We start from the raw sequence: 23,080 nt of genomic DNA, 5'->3' as shown, positions 1-23,080 counted from the left end.
TACACGGATTTGTTGGAAATACTGAGAGGGGGGTTGAATCAGTATTTTCTTTCAATTGTTATTATTACCAGTTTAATTCTTCACAATTTAAATAGAGAAATGTCTAAGTATAATTTTATTGAGTAAAATAATAAATACAATATAAATGTGTTCCAAGATCCAACTTGGTTTTGATGAGGCTTCGATCCTATCTTGTCAAGGCACCAACCTTGGATTTCGGAGCACCAACTCCAAGGACACCAATCCTTCCAATTCTGAGGCACCAACCCCAAGGGCTCCGACCCTATCTTTCAAGATGAATCAGGTCAAAAGATTGTCCTCCCGCTCTGTCTTCAACTTCCTTCTTCACTCGTCCTTCGACTTCTACTGCACCTTTTGCGTCTGCCATACCTTCGACTTCCTCTGTTTCTTCCAATTCATGAGTTGTGAACTTTCCTTGTTCTCTGTGATAGATGCCTGATATGCCTCACAGAAGTGAAGCGTTTCACACACACACACACACACACACACATATACATATGAGTTTTGCCTATGAATTGAAACGACTCGTTCAAGGGTGAAGGGAACGACCACGTCATCACCAACCTTCATGAAAATCGGAGTTATTCCTTTAATCCCGCAATCACAACCTTCATGAAAATCAGAGTTATTCCTTTAATCCCGCAATCGCAACTTTCAGAGGTTTGCACATAACATAGCCGATTCCCCTACTGCCGACGGAGCGGATGCGATATGATATTAAACAGTTGTTAATAAATCCATCGGGTCCACAGCCTTATCGCAATTGACGGTTTGACATCCCTTAGAAACTAGTGATACTGCAGATGCGATATTGTATAAAGTCATGTTATAATGGTGCAGTGGGTCCGTAATATTATATCGCAATTAGAGGTTTTACCATGACAACCCTATAAGACTTGCGATATGGCGGATGCGATGTTATATTAGGGTTGTTACTATAACCTGTTTGGGTCCGCATGTATTATCGCAATCGCAGTTTTAGTGTGACATTGACTTCCGATGAGGCGGATGCGATATTACATTAGGGCGTGTTCTATTGGAGCATCGGGTCTGCGTATTATATCGCAATCTATGGTTTGCGGGACTTCGACTGGCACACGGATTAAAACGGCCTTAACCCCCGCAGTTGACTATGATCTAAGAGTTGAATATGAGATCGGCGGCTAGGATTGAGTGCGAGACTTCAACCACAATCAAGGAAATCCGTACTTTCCTACCCCTGCAATTGCTAATCACCGTCGATCTAACTGATCTGTCGATCTGATGATCCAGATCTATTCCTCTGCCATTCTTCTTCCGCAAGCACTTGGGTTTGATCTCCTGTGACTTCTCTTCACTCTTTCGCTCTTCCGATAGTTGTTGCTCCTGTGGCTTATCTTCCTGTGACCTCCGATAACTCTGTTTATGCTCCTCCGTTGTTTTCTTCCTATCGGTTCTTCTTGGGCATATATTACATGCGATACTTCCGATATGGCTCCTATGATGTTTTCTTCTTTACTCTGATATTGCTGTTAACTCCTCTGTTATGTTAGCTCCTCTGATATTTCATGCGATATCTCTGATATGGCTCTTACTCTTGACTTGGCTTTCCTGTGGCTTCTCTGTGATTTCCGATGGCTACTCTTTGATGGCTCTTGTTCTTCTCTTCCAATGGCTTCCTTGGTGGCTTTCCTCCTTGGGTTTATTGCTTTTGTTATATATATATATATATTCATTCCATATGTTGTATTCAGTCCTTGGGTCCTTCATGGGCAACATTATGATCACAAGAATTTTCCATCACAAACACTGCCATATTGACATCAATGACAACCTTGATTAACAATCTCCCCCTTTGTCATTGATGGCAATATTCTTCTTCTCTCCCCCTTTGACATCAATGGCAAAAAGGTGCACAAGAACTCCTCCTGTCGAAGTGCTCCCCCTGTCATGCAACATCTTTATGAATCAACTTAATGTGATGCCAGAGAAATAACCTCCATCTTTTGGCGAAGATGTTCAAATGCTTCTCGAGAAAGAGGTTTTGTGAAAATATTAGCTATATGCTCCTGAGTCCTTAGCATTGATATATTCCAAGTTGATGTTTTGTTCAGCTACTTGTTCACAAAGGAAATGATACTTGATTGGTATATGTTTGGCCTTTGAGTGCATCACTAGGGTTTTGCTGAGACTGATAGCACTTGTGTTATCACAATAGATGGTGATTGGTTGATTGGTACCTATGTTGACATCTTTCAGAGCTTCCTTCATCCATAATATTTGAGTACAACAATCTGCAGCAGCTATATACTCGGCTTCAGCTGTAGATAGTGATATGGATGTTTGTTTTTTGCTGAGCCAAGATACTAGACAATCTCCCAGGAAGAATGCATTTCCACTAGTACTTTTTCGATCATCGACACTTCCAACCCAATCAGCATCGGTGTATGCAGTCACAGTAAGAGTTGAGCTCTTAGGGTACCAAAGACCAAAATCAGGAGTTCCTTTCAAGTATCTGAGAATTCTTTTTACAACCAACAAATGGGATTGTTTAGGAGTTGATTGAAATCTTCCCACCATTCCTACTGCTTGCATAATGTCAGGTCTCGTAGCAGTTAAGTGTGGGAGGGCTCCAATTATTGACCTATAATGAGTTGTATCTATTGGAGGAGAGTCATCATCTTTGCTTAATTTGCAATCTGTGGTCATAGGTGTGCTCATGGGTGCACAGTCTTCCATTCCATATCTTTTAAGCATGTCTTTAAGATATTTTGCTTGAGATATGAACATGCTTGCTGTGGTTTGAGATACTTGTAGTCCAACGAAGTAAGATAACTCTCCTATCATCGACTTGTCGAACTCTTTTGACATATTTTGAGCAAACTCATGGCTCATCTCATCATTATTACTAGCAAAAATCAGATCATCAACATAGACAAGAGTGACTAGTAACTTATCCTCATGCATCTTTATGTAGAGATTACTTCCTCCCACCCCCTTCTTGAAGCCTTGTTGTTATAGATAGTGATCCAATCTTGTGTACCAAGCTCTAGGAGCTTGTTTCAACCCATATAATGCCTTTTTCAATGTACAAACAAAGTCTTTTCCTTCTGCTAGATTAAACCCTCTGGTTGCTCCATGTAGACTTCTTCCCTGAGTTCCCCATTCAAAAATGCTGATTTTACGTCCATTTGATAGATTTTGAATCCTTTTGAGCAAGAAAATAACAAGAACATCCTTATAGCTTCCACATGAGCTATTGGTGCAAATGTTTCTTCAAAGTCGATTCCTTCAATTTGTGAATAACCTTTACAAACAAGCCTTGCCTTATTTCTGATGATTTGTCCATCTTCATTCATTTTGTTTTTGAACACCCACTTGGTTCCAATTATATTTTTATCCGTTGGACGAGGTACCAGCTCCCATGTCTCATTCTTCTCGATTTGAGACATTTCTTCTTCCATGGCTTTTACCCAATGCGGATCCTTGCTTGAGTAAATGTTTCTGGTTCTATCATAGATAGGAGAGCAACATCATTTTTCTTTGGTGTACTTGTCATCCTTCTTCAGGTTTGCATCCCTTCATCTATATTGCCAATAATCTGCTCTTCTGGGTGATGTTTTTGGAGAAATTTCACCTTTGAAGGGGTTTGAGATGGTTCTTTTTCCTTATGTTTTTCTTGATCTTTTTCCTCTTTTTCCAGGTTCTTCTTCGTTTTCTTTAATGAGAGGGTCAACTTCATGATCTTCAATTTCTTTTTTTGGAAGGTCTTCATCAATCTTCACATCAATGCTTTCCACTATTTTCCGTAGTTGATTATTGTAGCACTTGTAGGCTTTGCTCCTTGTAGAATATCCAAGGAATATTCCTTCATCAACCCGAGAATCAAATTTTCCTGGTGAGTTATCATTGATTTTTACAAAGCACTTGCTTCCAAAAGTCTTGAAGTATTTTACTAAAGCAGGTCTTCCTTTCCATAATTCATAAGGAATCTTCTTATTATTTGGTCTTAGTTGAGTTCGATTCAAGGTATAGACGGCTGTCCCGACTGTTTCTCTCCAGAATTTTGGTTGCAAGTCAGCTGCTATTAACATTGTTCTTGCCATTTCTTGCCATTGTTCTTGCCATTTCTTGTATTGGTTTCGATATTTACTGTAGAACACAGTAAATAATTTATTCAGTTATTTGACAAATAGAAGAAACTTAATCAGTTGCTGCAGGAGAAATTTGGGTCTTCGAAATTTTCATACGAACCTAGTTACACTTTTCAAGACCAGACCCTTTGACATCATGAGAAGAGTGATCCCCAAGTAAAATTTTCAAATTGGTCTCCCTCTCAACTAGATTTCAGAGGACTTCACGATACCTAGTAAAATGTCTAGATGCCCCACTATCCACCAACCAACTATCAATGCTATCGGAAGAAGATCTAGAAAGAGCAGCAACAAGAACATATTCAGATTCATAATCAACAACATTATTATCATACCTTGTATTTCTAGTCCTCTTTTGAGGGAACTAGGGCTCTTCAGCGCTTGCATGGGCAGTAGGGTCTCTTCCTCTCCTTCTATTGTTGAAGTTGTTGATGTAGCCATTATAGTTGTTGTTTCTAGGCATTTGAGCATTTCTTGTATTACGACAATCTCAAGCAACGTGTCCAAATTGGTTACACCTGTAGCATTGAATTCTTGAAGAGTCCCTTCTATTGTTGTTGAATGGTTGGGCTGATTTCTTTGGCTTCCCTTTGAAAGATCTTCCTTTTCCTTTCCCTTTTCCTTTCTTGACATTGGCTACAAACGCTGTAGGCTCTCCTTCATCTTGTCTTTGGATTCTCCTTCTCGAAATGAGCTTGGATTCTTCTTGAGTACACAACCCTTGAGTTCATCAAATGAAGGGATATCCTTCTTGCAATTAATGCTAATTATGAATGTCTCCCAAGACATAGGGAGCCCACCAAGGGTCATCTGCACAAGCTCCTTATCAGATTCATTTTCTCCGATAGAAACAAGTTGACCCCTTATCCTGGGGATCCTCATGAGTAGGCTGTAAGAGATTCCTACTTAGTCAACTTGATATCATGGAGTTGGCTCTTCAAAGAGATGATTTGGGTATGATTGTTGACCTCATACATTGCCATCAATTTGTCATGCATTTCCTTTTGATTTTTTCATCTTGGACATGTAAGTAATGATATGATCTCTAAGAGAGTCAATAATAATTTTCTTGGCCTTGATCTCACCTTTCTTGTACTTGGACTTGACACTAGCGTTGGAATTATCCCGAGGTTCAACTATTTGGCCTTGCACATATTCCATCACATCATTTTCATCCTGTGTAATAGCCAATCTAGTCCTCTAGGTTGCAATGTTAGAGGCATCATTCAGTTTCTCCTCAATATTGAAATAGGAGGTATACATCTTGCCCAAAAATTAGGTTGCCAATCAAAAAAAGGAGTGTCTCCAAGGGGTGCTCTCTGGTCATCTTAGGCTAATCTTCACCTCAGGTCTGATACCATGTTAATTTTCACTATGTTCTATGCTGACATAATCACTTTAAAACAATTTCTTCAATTGCATTCACCCAAACAACAATAAAGCAATTATAGATAGAATAGTAAACAATAAATGCATAATAGAAGATAGCCAAGCACAATGAGACACAGAGATTTGGTCAAAGACCAAGGAAAAACCCCACAAGGGGGAAAACCCTTTGATCAATTCTTCTTCTTCTATTAGTCAATTGATGTTCATCAAGAGATACATAGTCCAAATAGTACATCCAACAATTAGTCAAAGGTAAAAGCCTTGACTTCGAAATCACCAATCCAAAAAAACCAATCAATGATGAGAGATAAAGTCAAATCTGGTCAAAGTACCAGTCTGCAATTTTCGACCCTATGAAAGTACAATCAACTGTAGTCAATGGCCAACCCTATCTAGTCGAAGTCAATGATCAAAACAACTCAGAATAATTTGGTCAACCCAACAATGAATGCGGCCTTCCTTCCTCAGTCAAGCCCAGTCAAAACAGTCCACAAATTCTACCAATAGTTCTATCAAACTTCAAGGTCAACCCGTGTCAAACCTTTGCTTCAAACTTGTGGTCAAACCCAATCAAAGTGCCCAAAATATTTAGGTCAACCCTTCAATACATGCGGTGAAAGTTCCCTCCAAGAGCTCGATCAAAGCAACAGGAGATAGCCCAAACAAAACAAAGTCAATGCTGGTCAAATCAGTCCCAAAATAGAAAATCAATGCAGGTCAAACAGATCCCCTTCTCCTCCTTCACATGTGTGAAGTCAACCTGCAATTTCATAGATGTACGGGCCAATTTCGATGTAATATGTGATGTGATGGGATGGTCTCCAAGTGAGATCAACGATGGCCTATTTATATAAGGTTAGGGCTAATTACAAACATGTGGGGTTGACTTGTCATCTTTACTGGGTTAACTTATCAAACTCAAAGAAGTAATTTTCCTTTGAGCATTTTGAAAATTTCTCTGATGAAGAGAGGTTCCTCCTTGGGGTGGTTGGGCTTCTCCATGGGGAAATTCATCCTGAAACTGCCAAATTTAACAATCAACAGTGGCTTGGAGATCCAATAGGAGGAGGCTTAGCTCACTCCCTTGATTTCACAATACAATAGTTTCTTTTGCCCCAAACTTACGATAAATAGTTAAAAGAGGTTTTCCCTAGTTAAACTAATCTAGCCACACAAGTCCTCTCTGATCATGCGCAAGGATCAAGCTTCACTTGCAATGGTTGAGAGCATAACAGGACCTGAAGGGGAAAGATTTGTTACTTTTGCAAAATTGAAATCTAATCTAAAACATAAAAAATTTATTCTACTTAAATGAATTAATTCTATTTTAATGTGTTTTCGGTGTAAGGTTAATTTTAAGCCAAATAAAAGCACACCATGAAAATGAGACAACCAACACACAAGGCCCCTTGCTGGGTAAGGGGGGAATGAGATGCTTAGGAGACTATCCTCAAAACCAACCACCACCAGCTAAGGTGTATATTTCAAAACTAAAACTAGGAAATATCGAGGGTTTCTCCCTCGCACCGTAAGCTACTTGAGCTCTTGGAACTACTATGATAATATCAATACTCAATCATAACCCAAATGAATTCCCATTTTCCCTTTTTATAACTTTTCCTTTTTAAATGCCATAGGTAAAATACCATGGGTCACTGAAATACCATGGTCAATACCATGGGTCATCAAAATACCATGGATTTTCTCTTTATGACCCCTTTTAATTTAATTATTCATTTCACCTTTTAATGTTGTTTTTTCTCTCCAAGTGAAAACAAACAATTAAATTGATCCTCTTGGAAAGGGACATTACAACATGTGAAACCAAGAACACACTAATGGAGAGTTTCCACGTAATCACTCCTCTTCCAACAAACTAAAAATTAATTGAACATGTCGATAAGTGGTGGAAATCCATGATAGAGGTAGAGTGTTCACTCCAAACACTATCTGTTCTATCAAATGTGGTCATAGGAGTATGATGGACACAATAAAACTAGAACACCCTCAACCAAGGAGTGCCGATTCGTGACCGAGCTGAAAACCCCCTATATTGAAGCGAAATATTGGAAGTCCATCAAGAGGTAGGGCATTTAGCCAAGGTTGTGTCTGTTTGTTCTAACATGACCATGGAAACTAGATAGATTCAAGAAAACCAAGAGATCCATCGACCATTCCTTGAAACTCTATGATTTTGGAAGCATGCAGAGGAGGGGATTATTCAAGGAGAATTAAGTATATATTGTGTTAAATATGCTTGTGGAAGTACAATAGACATTCCAAGAGTTTGAATGCTCCATTAAAAGGGTTCACAAGGTATCATCATCAAATCCCCTTGGGGTCCTTCGAGTTCGAAGTACATCACAAGGTATGCACTCCATCAAAATTGTTGTCTATCTTGTTGAATATTGTCATGTAAATAACATAGACACAAATTGAAGAAGTTCTGAGGATCCCATCTACCCACCCACGGTTGTTCTTGTGCGATCAACTTCCATCCAATGCTAGTAAGCTAAGTCACATGACACGAGGACACGAGACACGGAGGACACGTAAATACGAGTATTCAATACGAAACGCAGCGACCTGGAAATAGGACACGGGGGACATGTTTTATATATATTTAATATATATCTCTATATATATATACCGAAATATAGTTTTTTATCCATATTAAATTACAGGTTGCAGCTTATCTAATCAAATTAAAATATAATTACTTCTCAAAGTTTATAGTTCACCTTAAAAAAATAAATAGAATCAAAATTTACTATTTAGAAATCAGAATGTGATATGCTTGGTCTTGATTCTTGAATATTCAATGTTCATTGTTCATGTACAACTTACAAGCACATAAGAAAATAACTAAAGTCTAATCCTATTGATTTCCTTTGCCCCTCTTGCGAGAAAATGCCACAGCTTTCCCTTTCCCTCTAGATGTAGATGCTGGTGCTGGTGGAGTTGGCAGTGGAGTTTGCTATGCTCTAGAAGCTGAAGAACTAGAAGTAGGAGCTACAGGAGCTAGACCATGTCCTCTACTGGTGGCAGGGGTAGCCCGGGCAGGGGGTGTCACCTGGAAACATTACAATCTTCCAATCCTGAAATCCTGAAAAACTGATAAGTCTGTTGCATTTTGAATGAAATCTAAAATTCTACTTTCTCCATATGAAATCCAATGAGGCCGGAACCACTCTCAAACATCCTGAGTCATTTCATGGTAATGTTAAAAATTTAAGTAAAAGGATGAAAATGAAGATTAAGGAGAATGTTGTCACTTTTACTTTAAGAATTTAACATTACCATGAATAGCATATCAATACTAGGGCCTAGACTTGATCATTAAGCTGCCCCACTAAAAAATTATTTGTTTCTTTCAAAAAAATTGCAACTTATGCAGGCAACGTTTTCTATCAACGGAATACACGTTTTCCAGATGTAGGACACGACGAAAACCGGCAAATACGTTTTACATTTTATAGGACACGATGAAAAACGTTTTCGACACGTTTTAGGGCCATTTTCGTGTCCGACACGTAAAATACGGGACACGGGACCTTGGAGGACGTGTCCTGTGACTTAGCTAGTAAGTAAGCGCTTCAAAAGTCAATACCACTGAAGTGCCCACCCAATTCAAGCTCGCTCATCAAATTTATGAAGTAAATTACGATCAAATCAAATCTATGGAAGCATTGGTTTATACATTCCTGTTGGTATCAACCCTAGGGATAATCTTTTTCGCTATTTTCTTCCGAGAACCACCCAAAGTTCCGACTAAAGGGGGAAAATAATTTTGCTTCTCCAAATCGTCATTCTTTCTCTCCCATCAAAGAAAGAATGACCTTCCCTATAGGGGAAGGTCATTCTTTCAATTAGTCTTCATGATCCTCAAAAGGATCCCTAAGTTGTTTAGAGGGTTGCCCAAAGGCGGTGTATGTGCCTCTTGAAAAATTAGATAGCATGTCATTACAAAAGCCTAGCTCACCCCCCTTAGGGTGCCTACAAATGAGTCAATGAAGTAGGTGCTCCATGAAGTTCACTGTCTATCTCGGCAAATGTGTTCAACAAAGTAAATAGACATGTAAATAATTGAGACACTCCTAGAAGATGGTCAGAACATCATAACCAACACGTCATGCTAAGGAGTATCATCATGAAGCAATTAGCAACACCTTGAAAGCATTCAGCACATAAATGGAAAAGGATACCATCCAACAACATCATAACAAGTAGCATGAAATTAGCAAGAAAGCAGCCAGGAAGAGCATCAACCATATGATTCTTCAAAGAGGACCATTTTGTTCAACTATCCTCTGGCAAAGAAAAATAAGGTGTGTAAGTGCCTGCAAATATATCTTTATCAGTCATGTCAACATGAGGGGTAACACATTGAACTTCAAAGACGCTAATTGTTTTGCAAATGCTGCTTATATTAAACTTGTAAGGCCATGCTGTAATTAGAATTGTGGAGATTTTTGAACATGATAGTGTTTTATTTGAAGGAGTATGTGACGAATTATACAGTTAATTTTTGGACTGTTAAGAAGCAGGAAGAGTCCTTTACTTTTAGTTGCAAATCAATGCTTGTAATGGTTTGACTATTTCCAACTGTGGTTATTTTGCTATAATTTTAAAGTGGGGATTGAAACCATTTTTGTTCCATTTTACAGGAAGCGGTGCACCAGACTGTTAATGTAATATTTGAGGATCCTGGTGTCAAGGATTTGCTTGCAAAACTCTACCAAAAAGGTTTGACTTCTATATCTCAAACGATATAGCCTTCTAATATATTTTTATTTCGATTCTTGGTGTAAAATACAATTCTAGTTCATGATGCATCATGTAGGCCATCTTTGACAATCATGCCAACTGTTTTCTCTAGAACCATTTAGCCTGTATGTACATTGCATTTAGCAAACGCATGTATTTTGTGCACACTGTTTGTTCAATAAACAGAAGTAATCAAATTTTAGGAGGAAGAAATCATAAATTCCATGATAGCATAGGAAATTGGATGTACATTTTCTTGACATTGGAGACACAAGTGATTCAACTGGTTCAGAGGAAAATTGGTCTACAGTGAAAGTGATTTGGAATGTCTAATAATGGAGTGTAACTAACAGAGGGTGAACTCCTTCAAATGGTAGAATACACTTCAAGGAATGCAAAGATATGAATGTTATGACAAGCCAGTTAATTCTCCATTTAGATCTAGTTGAGGTATCATTCCTATCAATTAAACACCTTTCTACACCTGTTGGCAATACACAATTGACAATTATTAATGAAACTCTTTGCTTGCCTATCCTCTTTTTCAAACTATACATGAGAATAAAAGTAAAATAGTGAGTGAAGCTAAATGATCCTCTTGTTTTTTCTCAGGCTGTGGTCTTGGGCCTTGGCAATTTGTTGGAGCAGTCATTGTGATGATGATCTATGTTCAAACCCTGATGGTTGTGCTCCCTTCATTCAAACAAAAGGAGAAGAGTTAATTATTGTAATTGGGACTGAGTGTGAACCCTGGCAACCTTGATGGCCCATAACTGTAAAATATCTGAAATGATGAGGCAGAGTGTCAGTATTGGGCGAATTTGATGAAAAGGAGGGCTGTTTTTTCTAAGCTAAAGGAAGTGCTGTGGTTTTTAACAGTACAAAGCCTTCTTCAATCTGCAAACATGAGACTCCTTCGCATGTATCATAAGTCCTGAGGTTGCTCTATGTACACTTTCTTCTCAATCACACCATTGAAGAATGCGGTCTTTCCATCCATCTAATGTAACCTCCAACCCATAACTAAAGCAAGAGAAATAATAGCTCTGATGGAAGTGTACCTGGTGAATGGAGAAAAAGTCTTCTCATAGTCCTCTTGCTCTTTCTGGGAGAACCCTCTCGTGACAAACCTCGTTTCCATCCTCACAATGCTGCAATCTGCTGCGTGCTTGATCTTATAGATCCACTTGGAAGTCACTACTGACTTCCCTTCTGGTCTTCGAACTAGCACCCACACATCATTCCTCATGATGGAGTGATACTCCTCCATCATAGCATCCTTCCAAACCTGTTGGCTTTCTGCCTCCTCATAATTGGAAGGTTCAAAATATTTGCTCTCCTTGAAAGTACCATTGGGAGCTGCATGCCTTTTTGCATCCTGCAATGTGTCACGAAGCCATGTTGGCCTCTTCTTGGGTCTACTAACTCTACTGATTCCTCCTGATAGTTTGAAGGATGAACAACAAGACTAGAGGGATTTTTACCCACATCCTTCAAAGCCTCCTGCTCCTCACTATCAATCTCCATATGAGACTCTCTAGACCTCTTGAAGGCTACCTCCTCATCAAAAGTAACATCCTGACTAACCTCAATCTGACGTTGTCTTGGAATGTAGATCCTGTAGGCCTTCGAAGTCTCACTGTATCCCAAAAAAGTACCCTTCTTCCCAGAAGGTTCTAACTTCTTCCTCTTCTCCTTGGGCATGTGGATGTATACTGGACAACCAAAGATCCTCAAATCACTGACCTTTGGCTTCACCCCTGTGAATGCCTCCTTAGGAGTCTTGTCCCCTAATATCGAGTGAGCACTCCTATTTGGAACGTAAACTGTCATGCTGGATGCCTCTACCCATAAGAACATGGGTAAAACCTGATCGTGAATCATCGCCTTGAAAACCTTCATAATGGATTTGTTCTTCCTTTTTGCAACCCCATTATGCTGAGGGTTGTAAGGAATTACCCACTCCCTCTCGATCCCTTCCTCCTTGCAGAAATCACTTATGTCACTGGAAGTATAATTTCCTCCTTTATTTGACCTCAAAACCTTGATCCAGAGTTGCGGGGGGGCGCTCCCCCCTCCTTCGAACCCGCTCCCAATCCGCACTTCTGGCAGGAGCGGGTCGGGAGTGCGCTCCCAAAATCACTCCCGAACGGGAGCGATTTCAGGAGCACGCTCCTGATAAAAAAAATTTGTTCCCTGCCAAATTCGGGAGCGTCGCTCTCGTCGCTCTCGGAGCGAAAATTAAAGCTCGGAGTGAAGAGGAACTTATAAGGGATGAAGATGAAGTAGCTGCAGCAGCCATGCCACCTCCACCATCCAGTAACAGTGCTTGAGTTCCGAGTCTTGTTCCTTTGCTGTTGCCACCTCCATCTACATCCTCACGTGGAGGGCATGTGCCTTCTAGTTCTGGTCGTCGGTCTGTGCGGGAGACTCCTAGAAGACCACCAAGACCTGCTTACACTCCTGGAGACTCTCGTGGCAAGGGCCACTTGTAGATTTACAGTTTACTTGTCTTTTCTAGTTTCTATTAGTTTTCATAACTGTTGAGTCTTGAGTCCTTGACTCTTGGCTCTTGACTCTTTCATATCATAATGATATTTTTTGTAATTGTGACAATGAAAATTTGAAGTTTGAAGTTGGCAATTTTAACTCATTGGTAATGATTGTGAATTATGAATATGATGCTTCGTGAAAGACTAAAGTTGTTTCATTTCATTTCATTATTCATGTTTCATTTTATAACATTTCATTTCATGTTAACAATTAGAAGTTAGAACTTAGAAATATCTAAGATATTATTTCTTGGAATGGTTAAACTTAGCTTAAACCTTACAAGTACAACTTTGGTGATCAATGATGATAAATGTTATATATTGAATTTTCAATTTTGAAAGCTTGAAGTTGAAACTCTAAGATTGAATTTGATGAATCATGATTCACGAGACTCAATATGTTGCAGTTGTAATATGTATGTTACTAGCTTGTGGACATGGTTAATGAAGATTATAACTTCTAGATGATTGATGTGATATGGTTCAATGATCAATCTATGTTTTTTTTTTTTTTTTATATATATATATATATAATTCATCATTCTACATGTTTTTGTTGACATATATGTATAAAAAATTAAAAAATATAAAATATATATATATTTTTAAAAAATCGCTCCGGGATTCGCTCCCAAACCAGGAGCTTCTGAAAATGTCGCTTCCGCTCCTGTTTTCGCTCTTGCTCCCCACTTTCGCTCCCGCTCCCGCTCCCAAGTAACATTGCCTTGATCTTTTTCCCTATCAAGTTCTCTATCTAAGCCTTGAACTCTTGGAACCCGTTGAAGACCTCATCCTTGGTCTTCATGAAGTACATCCATGTCTTCTGGGAGAAATGATCAATGAATGTCACATAGTGCAAGAAACCACCCAAAGATGATATTGTCATCGATCCACATACATCTGAATGCATTAGATCCAAGATCCCCTAGGGCCTACTATCATTGCTCAGAAAAGATCCCTTGGCATTCTTGCCAAGTGCACAACCCCTACAAACACCCTCATGCTTTGCTTGGAGCTCTGGAAGACCTGTAACCATCCTCCTCAATGTTGGCAAAGCCCTGTAATGCAGGTGAGCAAATATCCGATGCCATAACTCACATAAACTGATATTGTCATGTACTAATGCCTGGGTTGGATGTCCTAATAATCTATACAATCATTCCTCTCTAACACCAATCACTCCTCTTGAGTCTATGCCTGAGCCCTTAGGACATACAAGAGCCTGACCATCTATAGATACAACTCTGTAACCTCTATCTTCCAACGTTGAAATAGAGGGCGGGTTCTTCTTCAATCCTGGTACAAACAATACATCTCTATGTGTAGAGAATCTCTGGACTGAAGCTGAAACGATGTTGTCCCAACTCCTTTCATTGCATACTTGGTATTATCTCCAAGTTCCACATGTAATGCTCAATCCATTTTTGTTAAATATGTGAGAGAATCTCGTGAACCTGTCATGTATCTAGAAGCACATTTGTCCAGCATCGAAATATCACTAACGTCTGTATTAGTGCCTTAAAGAGTGGAGACAAAGGAATATTAATTCTGAAGTCCATTTGCAATCTCATTAAGTTTATATTCCTTTGTCTTCTTCTTTGGTAGATTCTTATCATCATCATCAGCATCGACTACTGATGCAAGCTGCTTTCCCTTCCTTTTATTCTAAGGACACTGGGAAGAATAGTTACCAAATTTATGACACTTGAAGCATCTGATCTTTGAAGGATCCTTCTTCTTCCAATCTAGAACTAGAGCTGATCTTCCACCTGTATTTTTCTTATCAATGTTTCTTCTTCCTTTTCCTTTCCTTTCATGAGTTGCAAGGGCTTGGGTTTCTTCATCTTGAGGTATTTGCAAGTTGTTCTTGGAGAACAATCTGGCTTCCTCTTGGACACAATCTGTCAGCCTGTGCACAAATACCTTGTACAAATGGATCCCATGAAGAAGGAAATCCATTAAGAGTCATTGTTGTTAAGAAAAATATTGAGAAGGGGGTGGGGGTGAATCAGTATTTTTAATTCACTTTAACTTTCAATTTCATATTCTAAATTTTGTACGCTACTGTTCTTTACGCAATCCGCGTGTGTACATGAGTTTAGTGAAGTAAAACCGCGTATATTGAGTTTACTTAATTTGACATAAGTTCCATTAGTGAGTTAACTTAACCATTGCATTATTAATTCGTTAACCATCTGGGATGCAGTAAATAACGAATAAATCACAACACATAAGCAATACACATCGAACATCGAGATTAGGTGGATACCCAATGTGGGAGAAAACCGCCGCTGCCGTCGTCTCTATCATCTTCTTTTATTATAAAGAAAACAGTCCATTACACAGTGTACTGGCGCAAACTCTTACCAGCAAGTAAGCACCTACTTGCAGGAGGCTACGACCTCTACTCATTCTCCAACACCCATTGAAAGGGAGCTACAACCCCCTGATCTCATTTATCAGCCCCTATTGAAGGGGAACACCTATCCCTTGAACAGATTTACTAGCTACCATTGGAAGGAAGATATGACTCCCTTACTAAAGGCTGCAACCCTCAACAACCTTTCGTGGACCACATTTCATAATATTTCAGACTGGATCCACCTATCTCAAAACATCAAAACTTGTGGGCCACCTTTCATCATATTTTCACACTGGACCCACACCCAACATTATGCTCAATACCAAGTAATGACTTTGAAACCAATTACTGAATCAAATCATCCTGAAGAAACCAAGATACCATACTAAATCATATAATATTGAATCAATACTGAATCACCATAACTAGATCATACCAATGCACAACCACTCATCAATATACCAAGCCATACACTATTAGTCATCACAGAAACCAAGTGCTGTCACTACAAACCCTGATCAAATTTACTTCAAAATGTAGACACTAATGCTATGAAGAGAACCTACATATATACACACTTCCTCTGTAGACAACCTGAGTACAAATCTCAGATTACTGAACGCTAAATCATTTAGTTAAATGAATCAATTAACCACTGAATCAATTACTGAGCCATTCACAAATCATTGAACCATACCCAGTCACACTTCTGCATCATTATAATTGATCACTGTTTTAGTTCACAACTAAGTCAATTCAATCAACACTCCCAGACAGAGATCATCATGATCAAGACATCATCGACAAACAACAACAAATAGAACAAACATCATCAACTATCAATATCAAGCAACAATTCAAACCCTAGTAAATATACGCGACTTCTATAATACAGATCAACTTATGTATGCAATTACCATGCACACCACCTGCATATATACTTAAACACATTGAATAAATTATCACAGAATTTATACACGACAATATTGAACCACATCTGCGTATGTACGCCACTGCCCAGAAACAAATCAATGTACAAATCTTGAATTACCAAATCATACCTTCGTTGCAAATCACAACATTTGTCAAACCCAAATCTTTGCATACACATTGTTACAGTCACACATCATTATATGCAGATCATACCATCATCATAGATCTATCATTGTTAACATAAACAGATCAAGCAATGTGTATTCATTTTAGATTTATCATATCTGAGCCATCTCCATGCTCCCTGGTGGACACCTGTTGTAGATTAAATCACACATTATAAACCATTTACCTGCACACCTAACACCTTGATCTCCATGTTCTTATATAGCCTTTGCCTTAACCAATACCTCAGGTAAATCCTTTGGTAATGTCATTAGTATTTGTTGACAGGATCAAATAAACGTTGCCACCGCAATTACTATGGGCCAATGCCATGGTAATAACCCCTGATATCCAGATTTCCATTGTTCGGATTCTATACACGACTTTTACTCACAAGACCTGCGTATGTATGAGACCCTTCTTCATGGGAACCACGTATACTTTCTCAAACTTTACTTTTGTCTTTCATTTGTAATTGAACTGTCATTTCCCTGTCGATATCCTCTGTAGCATTTAGACCAATCTATATGAGTTCCACAATCATCATATTATCACACTGTTGACATCAAGTACATCTTTATCAAGCAGGTTGCCATCAAGAACAACAAATTAGCCATAATGCCAACAATCTCCCCCTTTCGACTTGATGGCAACCACTTTGGTATTTGGACACCACCTGCAAACACACTTGCAAACACCGAGACTTCTCTCCAAGTACTCTCTCCAAACACCAAGTTTCTCTCCCCTTTTGACATCAAGGGAAAAGGGATAAATCAGGCTGAATGAAGTACTGCCCTTGTAGTTCTCATTGCTGTAAGACTAATATGCTGATATGAATTATAAAGTTTGCATATTGACCATGCTCCCCTGAGCGTATGCTGAATCTTTTGAATATATTCAATAGAGTACAATACTTTATGACTCAACCAAAAATGACCTTTCCTATCATGGACGACTCATGATCACATCATACACCCAACATATTGGGTTTACATATTGGACTCATTGTTTATATCATTGTCCCAAAATAATGGATTACATACATGGCATGACTTGACCCCAATAGCCCATACATGACTGAATTTTACAATGATTTACAGCATGGGTCTTTTCATGACCTTTACATCAAGAGATATATATGACACTTATAACCAAAAACAAGAACTATCAATATTGAGATAGCAAGACCATGATAGTCATCAACAACCACCATGCACCAAATGTGCATCTGTAACATAATCATTTGATAGTAGTAACATAGACAACAACATGAACATCCTTAATATGTAAGATAAGACGATGTAGCATCAATCTTTCCAATATCATCAACATGTGACCAAATGTGTAGTGCTTCCAAGTATCATCAAACAAATATAACACAACCATAAGATAGTGCAATAAAGGTTTGTCTTCAACTCTTCCCCTTGACCTCATGTTATCAAGGTTAGCACACTCGCTCCTCATATAGGAAGAGCCACAATCCTCAAGTAGATATATCAATCTCTTGTACCATAAGAAACACATATTTTTTTCAATATGTGAAAACCAAGAGTACCAACAGCAATAACCATATATCTAGATCACCAACAATGATATGTACTCAACGTAATGCAATACAGAGTGCTCAGGAAACCATAATGCCAACAATGAACTATTAGAATTTAGAAGCATAACAGATGCTCCCCCTAAACTTGTACCATCTATTCATCATCAAATCTGATCATATCCATCTCATCAATCATCAAATGCACCAAAGAACCATTTGATCAACAACAATACAAGACTTTTCAACAACTCATAAGCTGATCATGAACCAACATCACTCCTAAGTAGCATATGGGTATCATCAACAAACCGTAACATATCAATGCTAGAACCAGTAATGGCAATAATAATTGATGGAAGCATATGAGAAGCTCCCCCTAAATCTGTGCCACTTCTTTTTCCTTACTGAGAAGCATACACAACTGTTTAGATCAAAAACCACGTATACACACCACTGTCTTTCATGTGAAACACGCACAAAATGTAAAATGTCGAACATGGCATGTCTTTTCCTGTTCACTGTTACTTCATCAGATAAACTGTCAGTAATATAAACAACACCACAAGAATATCAAAACAACATAGGGAATCATCAAGATAGATATGCATAGCTCCCTCTGAGATCATATACCACCGATCCTGTGGACCTGATAATCATCACCTGTTCTCCATGAGGTTATGGACCTCATATTCACTATTAGAAGAGCACATTAAGAAAAAATAGACTGGAGCGGGGACCGTCTTCTTTTATTCTGAATCTGAAGAAGAAGAGGAACTAAACATCTTATTTCTGCCTGAATTCTTCTTTACTAGCACATATAATTTGTCTGCATTTCTGAATCCTCTTGCTATAACATTTTCGATCTCTTCTTCTAAAACTTTGAATTTAGTTGATATAAACACAATTATATGTCCTTTATCAGCTATTTGACCTACACTTAGAATATTCTGCTTTAGTCCTTGAACTAATAGTGCATCCGCTGCTTTTGTATACTTATCATGTTTGGCTCTACTTTTTCCTAGAACTTTTGTTGGAGCACAATTTCCAAGAGTTACTTTACCATCTTTGTTTTTCTTGAGAGACTCAAACTTGTTCTTATCTCTAGACATGTGATGAGAGCATCTGATGTCTATGTACCATTCATCTTCATCTTCAAATGAACACACAGCAAGGCCACATTTAACTTGTTCTTCTTCCTTTTGCTGAGTAGTGTTGGTGGATTCATCTTTCTCAATTGTTTTGGTAACAATATTCTTGTCTCGTTGCTTGCCTTGGAGGAAGTCAGCGTGTTGTCTGTGTGAATCCATTGAATTATTCCTGCATTCTTTTGCTACATGCCCAAACTCGTTACAAGTATAAAATCTTACATGACTAGAAAAGGGAGTAGAGGAATTATAATATTTCTATTTCATATTCCTCCTATTGCAATCAATAGCTTTGTGACCAAATATGTTGCAAGAAAAACAATATCCCTTAAAGAAACTTGAGTACCTGGGAGATGATGATCTTCCTGTGAATCTGCTTCTGTAATTGGCTGCAAAGTGTCCAAAGTTATGACAAATAAAACATTCAACATCATTGTCCAGAGGAGAGAATCAATTGATACTTCTATAGTTAGGAGCAAATGATTTCCTTTGAAAATTCACTTTCCTTGGTTGTTGGTCTGGTTGACTTCTTATCTCTTTATCAAGAATTTCAGATTTTGCATTGTTATCCTTCAAGTTCCTTGCACAAGCTTGTGAACTAGATTCTCCTTTAATAGTTTCATGAAAGCCAAGACCAGATTTAATGGAGGGAGACCTTTGACTACTAAGAATGTTATCCAAAATCTTAGTACTATCTTGAAATCTCAATTGCTTATCCTTTTCTGCTAGCTTACCTTCTAGAATACTTACCTCAACCTCTTTTTCACCTCTAGTCTTTTCCAATTGAGTTCTCAACTCAATGATCTCCTTCTTAAGCCCGTTTTCTTGTTCTTCAAATACTTGAAGAATCTCGTCATATCGCTTGTTTGAATTTTCAAGATCAGATTTCTACTTCAAGTCCTTCGAAGTAAGTGGTTCTTTCTTTAAGCCCCTTGGTTGCTATATCCTCTTCATTTGCTTTCTTTCCAAGTTTATTTCTTAATGACACTACTTCATCCTTCAATCTTTGACATTGATCTTCCTTTTCCTTATATTGCTTCCACATTTCTTCAATATTTCTTCCTTCTTCCAGCTAATTCTTTAAGCTAATAATCTCTTCTTTGTAGGTACAGTCCCTTTCATCTAATAGTTGTAGTAGCTTTTGATGATTTGTATTCTCATCTGTGAGCCTTTTAATCTCTGCTTCTAGGGCCATTATTTTTTATTTTGATTTTTCTACATAATGATTATCTTCACTTTTACCTAAGAGAGAAATATCAATTGATTAAATGTCATCTTCACTATTATTATTACATAGACAGGGAAATGGACCACAATTAGAGCAAGAACCAGTACCTGATAATTCTTTGTTACCATCTTCTTCATTCTTAATCAATAGAAAGCGAGGTGTTCTAGCAACTGAATATTCGCTGACATCTATAAATGTCACTGTATCTGATATATCACTTTCACTGCCACAATTTTCCTGAGCTGATTTCTTCCATTGAGTTGCCTTCTTCTTTTGCTTCTTTCCCATTGCCACTGATCCACTCTCAAGCGGTTAAGCTTCTGCTCAAGGAACCTGCTCTGAAACCAATTGTTAGGAAAAATACTGGGGGAGCGGTGAATCAGTGTTTTTAATGCACTTTAACTTTCAAGTTCATATTCTGAATTTTGTATGCTATTGTTCTTTATGCAAACTGCGTGTGTACACGACTTCAGTGACGTAAAACCATGTATATCCAGTTTACTTAATTTGAGATAAATTCTATTAGTGAGTTAACTTAACCATTGCATGATCAATTCATTAACCATCTAGTATGCAGTAAAGAAGAAATAAATCACAACACATAAGTAAAACACATAGAACATCGAGATTTTAGGTGGAAATCCTATGTGGGAGAAAACCACCACTGTTGTCGTCTCTTTCTTCTTATTTTATTATAAAGAAAACACTTCATTACATCTTGTATTGGCGCAGACTCTTACCAACACACAGGTACCCACCTGTAGGAGGCTACAACCTCCAGTCGTTCTCCAACACCCATTGGAAGGGAGCTACAACCCCCTGATCTCGTTTACCAACTCCTACCGGAAGGGAGCACCTACCCCTTAACAGATTTACGAGCTACCACTGGAAGAAGTTTCGACTCCCTTAGTGAACGCTCCAACCCTTAGAAACCATTCATGGACCACGTTTCATAATATTTCAGACTCGATCCACTTTACTCAAAACATCAAACCTGTAGGACACCTTTCATCATATTTTCACATTGGACCCACACCCAACATTATGTTCAATACCAAGTAACAACTCTTAAACCAATTACTGAATCAAATCATCCAATCACTGAATAAACCAAGATACCATACTGAATCATAGAATACTGAATCAATACTGAATCACCATAACCAAATCATACCAATGCACAACCACTCATCAATATACCAAGCCATACATTGTTAGTCTTCATAGAAACCAAGTCCTATCACTGCAAACCATGATCAAATTTACATCAGAATGTATACGCTACTGTTCTGAAAAGAACCTGGATATATACGTTCTTCGTCTACATACAACCTCTTACCACTCAAACCAGCAGGGGACCGAAAAGGGGTTTTTAAGAGGGCAACTGCTTTCAAGGGCAACAGTGGAGGCTTAGCCCATTGTCACCACAACTAAGTCTCCCTAGTATTTATGGACTTTCATCGATGGGAGGAGTCTTGATAGTGTAGGGATCACTTTGTAAAGTAGATGTCAATGGATAGGTGAGAAGTGACCCTGAAACCCTTTCCCCAGGATGGAATGAAAAAATGGAACTTGCTTGCTCTTTAAACAAGGGACTTGGTCCACCAAGGGTAAGGGGTGAGGATTAGAGGGTTGAGAGAGAAAGAATAGGCTTACAAAGGAGTTTTTCAATCCCTATAAACCTTGGAAACTTGGAATCCCAAATGGTCTTTGAAAAATAGACTTTATTGAAAAGTGGGACAACACAGGGCCAAGTGGACCCAACCCAGGTTCGGGGATGGAATGTAACAACCAATGATGTTCCTATACTGGACAAGGTGAGGGGAAAGGACCAAACAAGAATATTCACTTTAAAGGGTTGAATTGATCGTATTAATGTGTAGCCTTAGGGATGCCTAGGCAAGATTCGGTGCTAGAGACAGGGCTTGGGATTCCCAGAGATTCCACCGTCAGAATGGCCTCAAATTTGGAGGAGAGGGAGGGGACCCACCAGCGTAGTAGCCTAAAGGAGATCGAATTTTTTCCTTGCGCCAATTGTCGGGAAATTGATGCCTTAAGTGACCCAATGGAGCTAGACTTGGGAAAAAGTGGAGAAATGGTAAAAGGAAGGTTAGTATGATCACCCTTTTATGGAACCAGTGCCTAATTCACTTGGGGATATGGAGTCAAGGATGGTAATGAGTAAGAACTTGGATTCTTGATCAAGGAGGCCTAGAAAGTGACCTTCATCCAATGTAGATAGTAAGAAAAGGAAAGCGACTTTCAAGCATTTATACTTTAAAGCAAATGGTGCAAGCTTCTAGAGATAAATAATCTCTAGGACATTTCATTCATATAACATGGGCCCATACATTTAATAACTAAAACATTTCCCAATTCCACATTACAATAATGCATCTACTAGCCCTAATTTTAACAATATGTTGCAACAAGAATAACAACGATAAGAAAAATCACTTACAACGTTATAGAGTATATCCAACCAACAATTTGTTTGTATAACAAAGCTCCAAGATAAGAGAAATAACCCAAACCCATACATCAAAATTCATCCATCTCCAAAAATATCCTCCAAGGAAAGAGTGCGAAATTTCTCTAAGACTAGAGAGATCCAAAGTCAAGTGATGAAACAAATGAATGTATCTAACATCAATAGATAGCCTCCTAAGGAGTTCAAATTAATCTATGGGCCCTTAAAGATAAAATAATGTGCAAATAATAACTCCTAATGGTGACAAGCCCACCATACTCGCTCATAATGTAAAAAAAGCCTCACAAGGGGCCAAATAATGATGTATGCATGTCGCAGGGTCCTCCAAAGGCTCAATAACATCTTGAA

At 38.4% G+C, this 23,080-nt stretch overlaps 1 protein-coding gene across 4 annotated transcripts in view; it reads left to right on the top strand.

The window, feature by feature from the left end:
• Positions 1–23,080, top strand: part of LOC149167846 (exocyst complex component SEC6-like) — a 504,852-nt gene that overhangs the window by 370,520 nt on the left and 111,252 nt on the right. For all 4 annotated transcript variants that reach the window (XM_089433197.1, XM_089433196.1, XM_089433194.1 and 1 more), the window contains one exon: positions 10,211–10,289. In XM_089433197.1, coding sequence (XP_089289323.1) covers positions 10,211–10,289 — 79 coding nt within the window. The remainder of the gene's footprint in view (positions 1–10,210; positions 10,290–23,080) is intronic.

The sequence above is a fragment of the Pinus tabuliformis genome, chromosome 5_1 (assembly GCF_031772625.1).
Source record: "Pinus tabuliformis cultivar Carrire ecotype Pingquan chromosome 5_1, CPIR1, whole genome shotgun sequence".
NCBI lineage: Eukaryota > Viridiplantae > Streptophyta > Pinopsida > Pinales > Pinaceae > Pinus > Pinus tabuliformis.
Note: the sequence above shows the minus strand (reverse complement) of the source record. Positions and strands in the feature narration are given on the sequence as shown.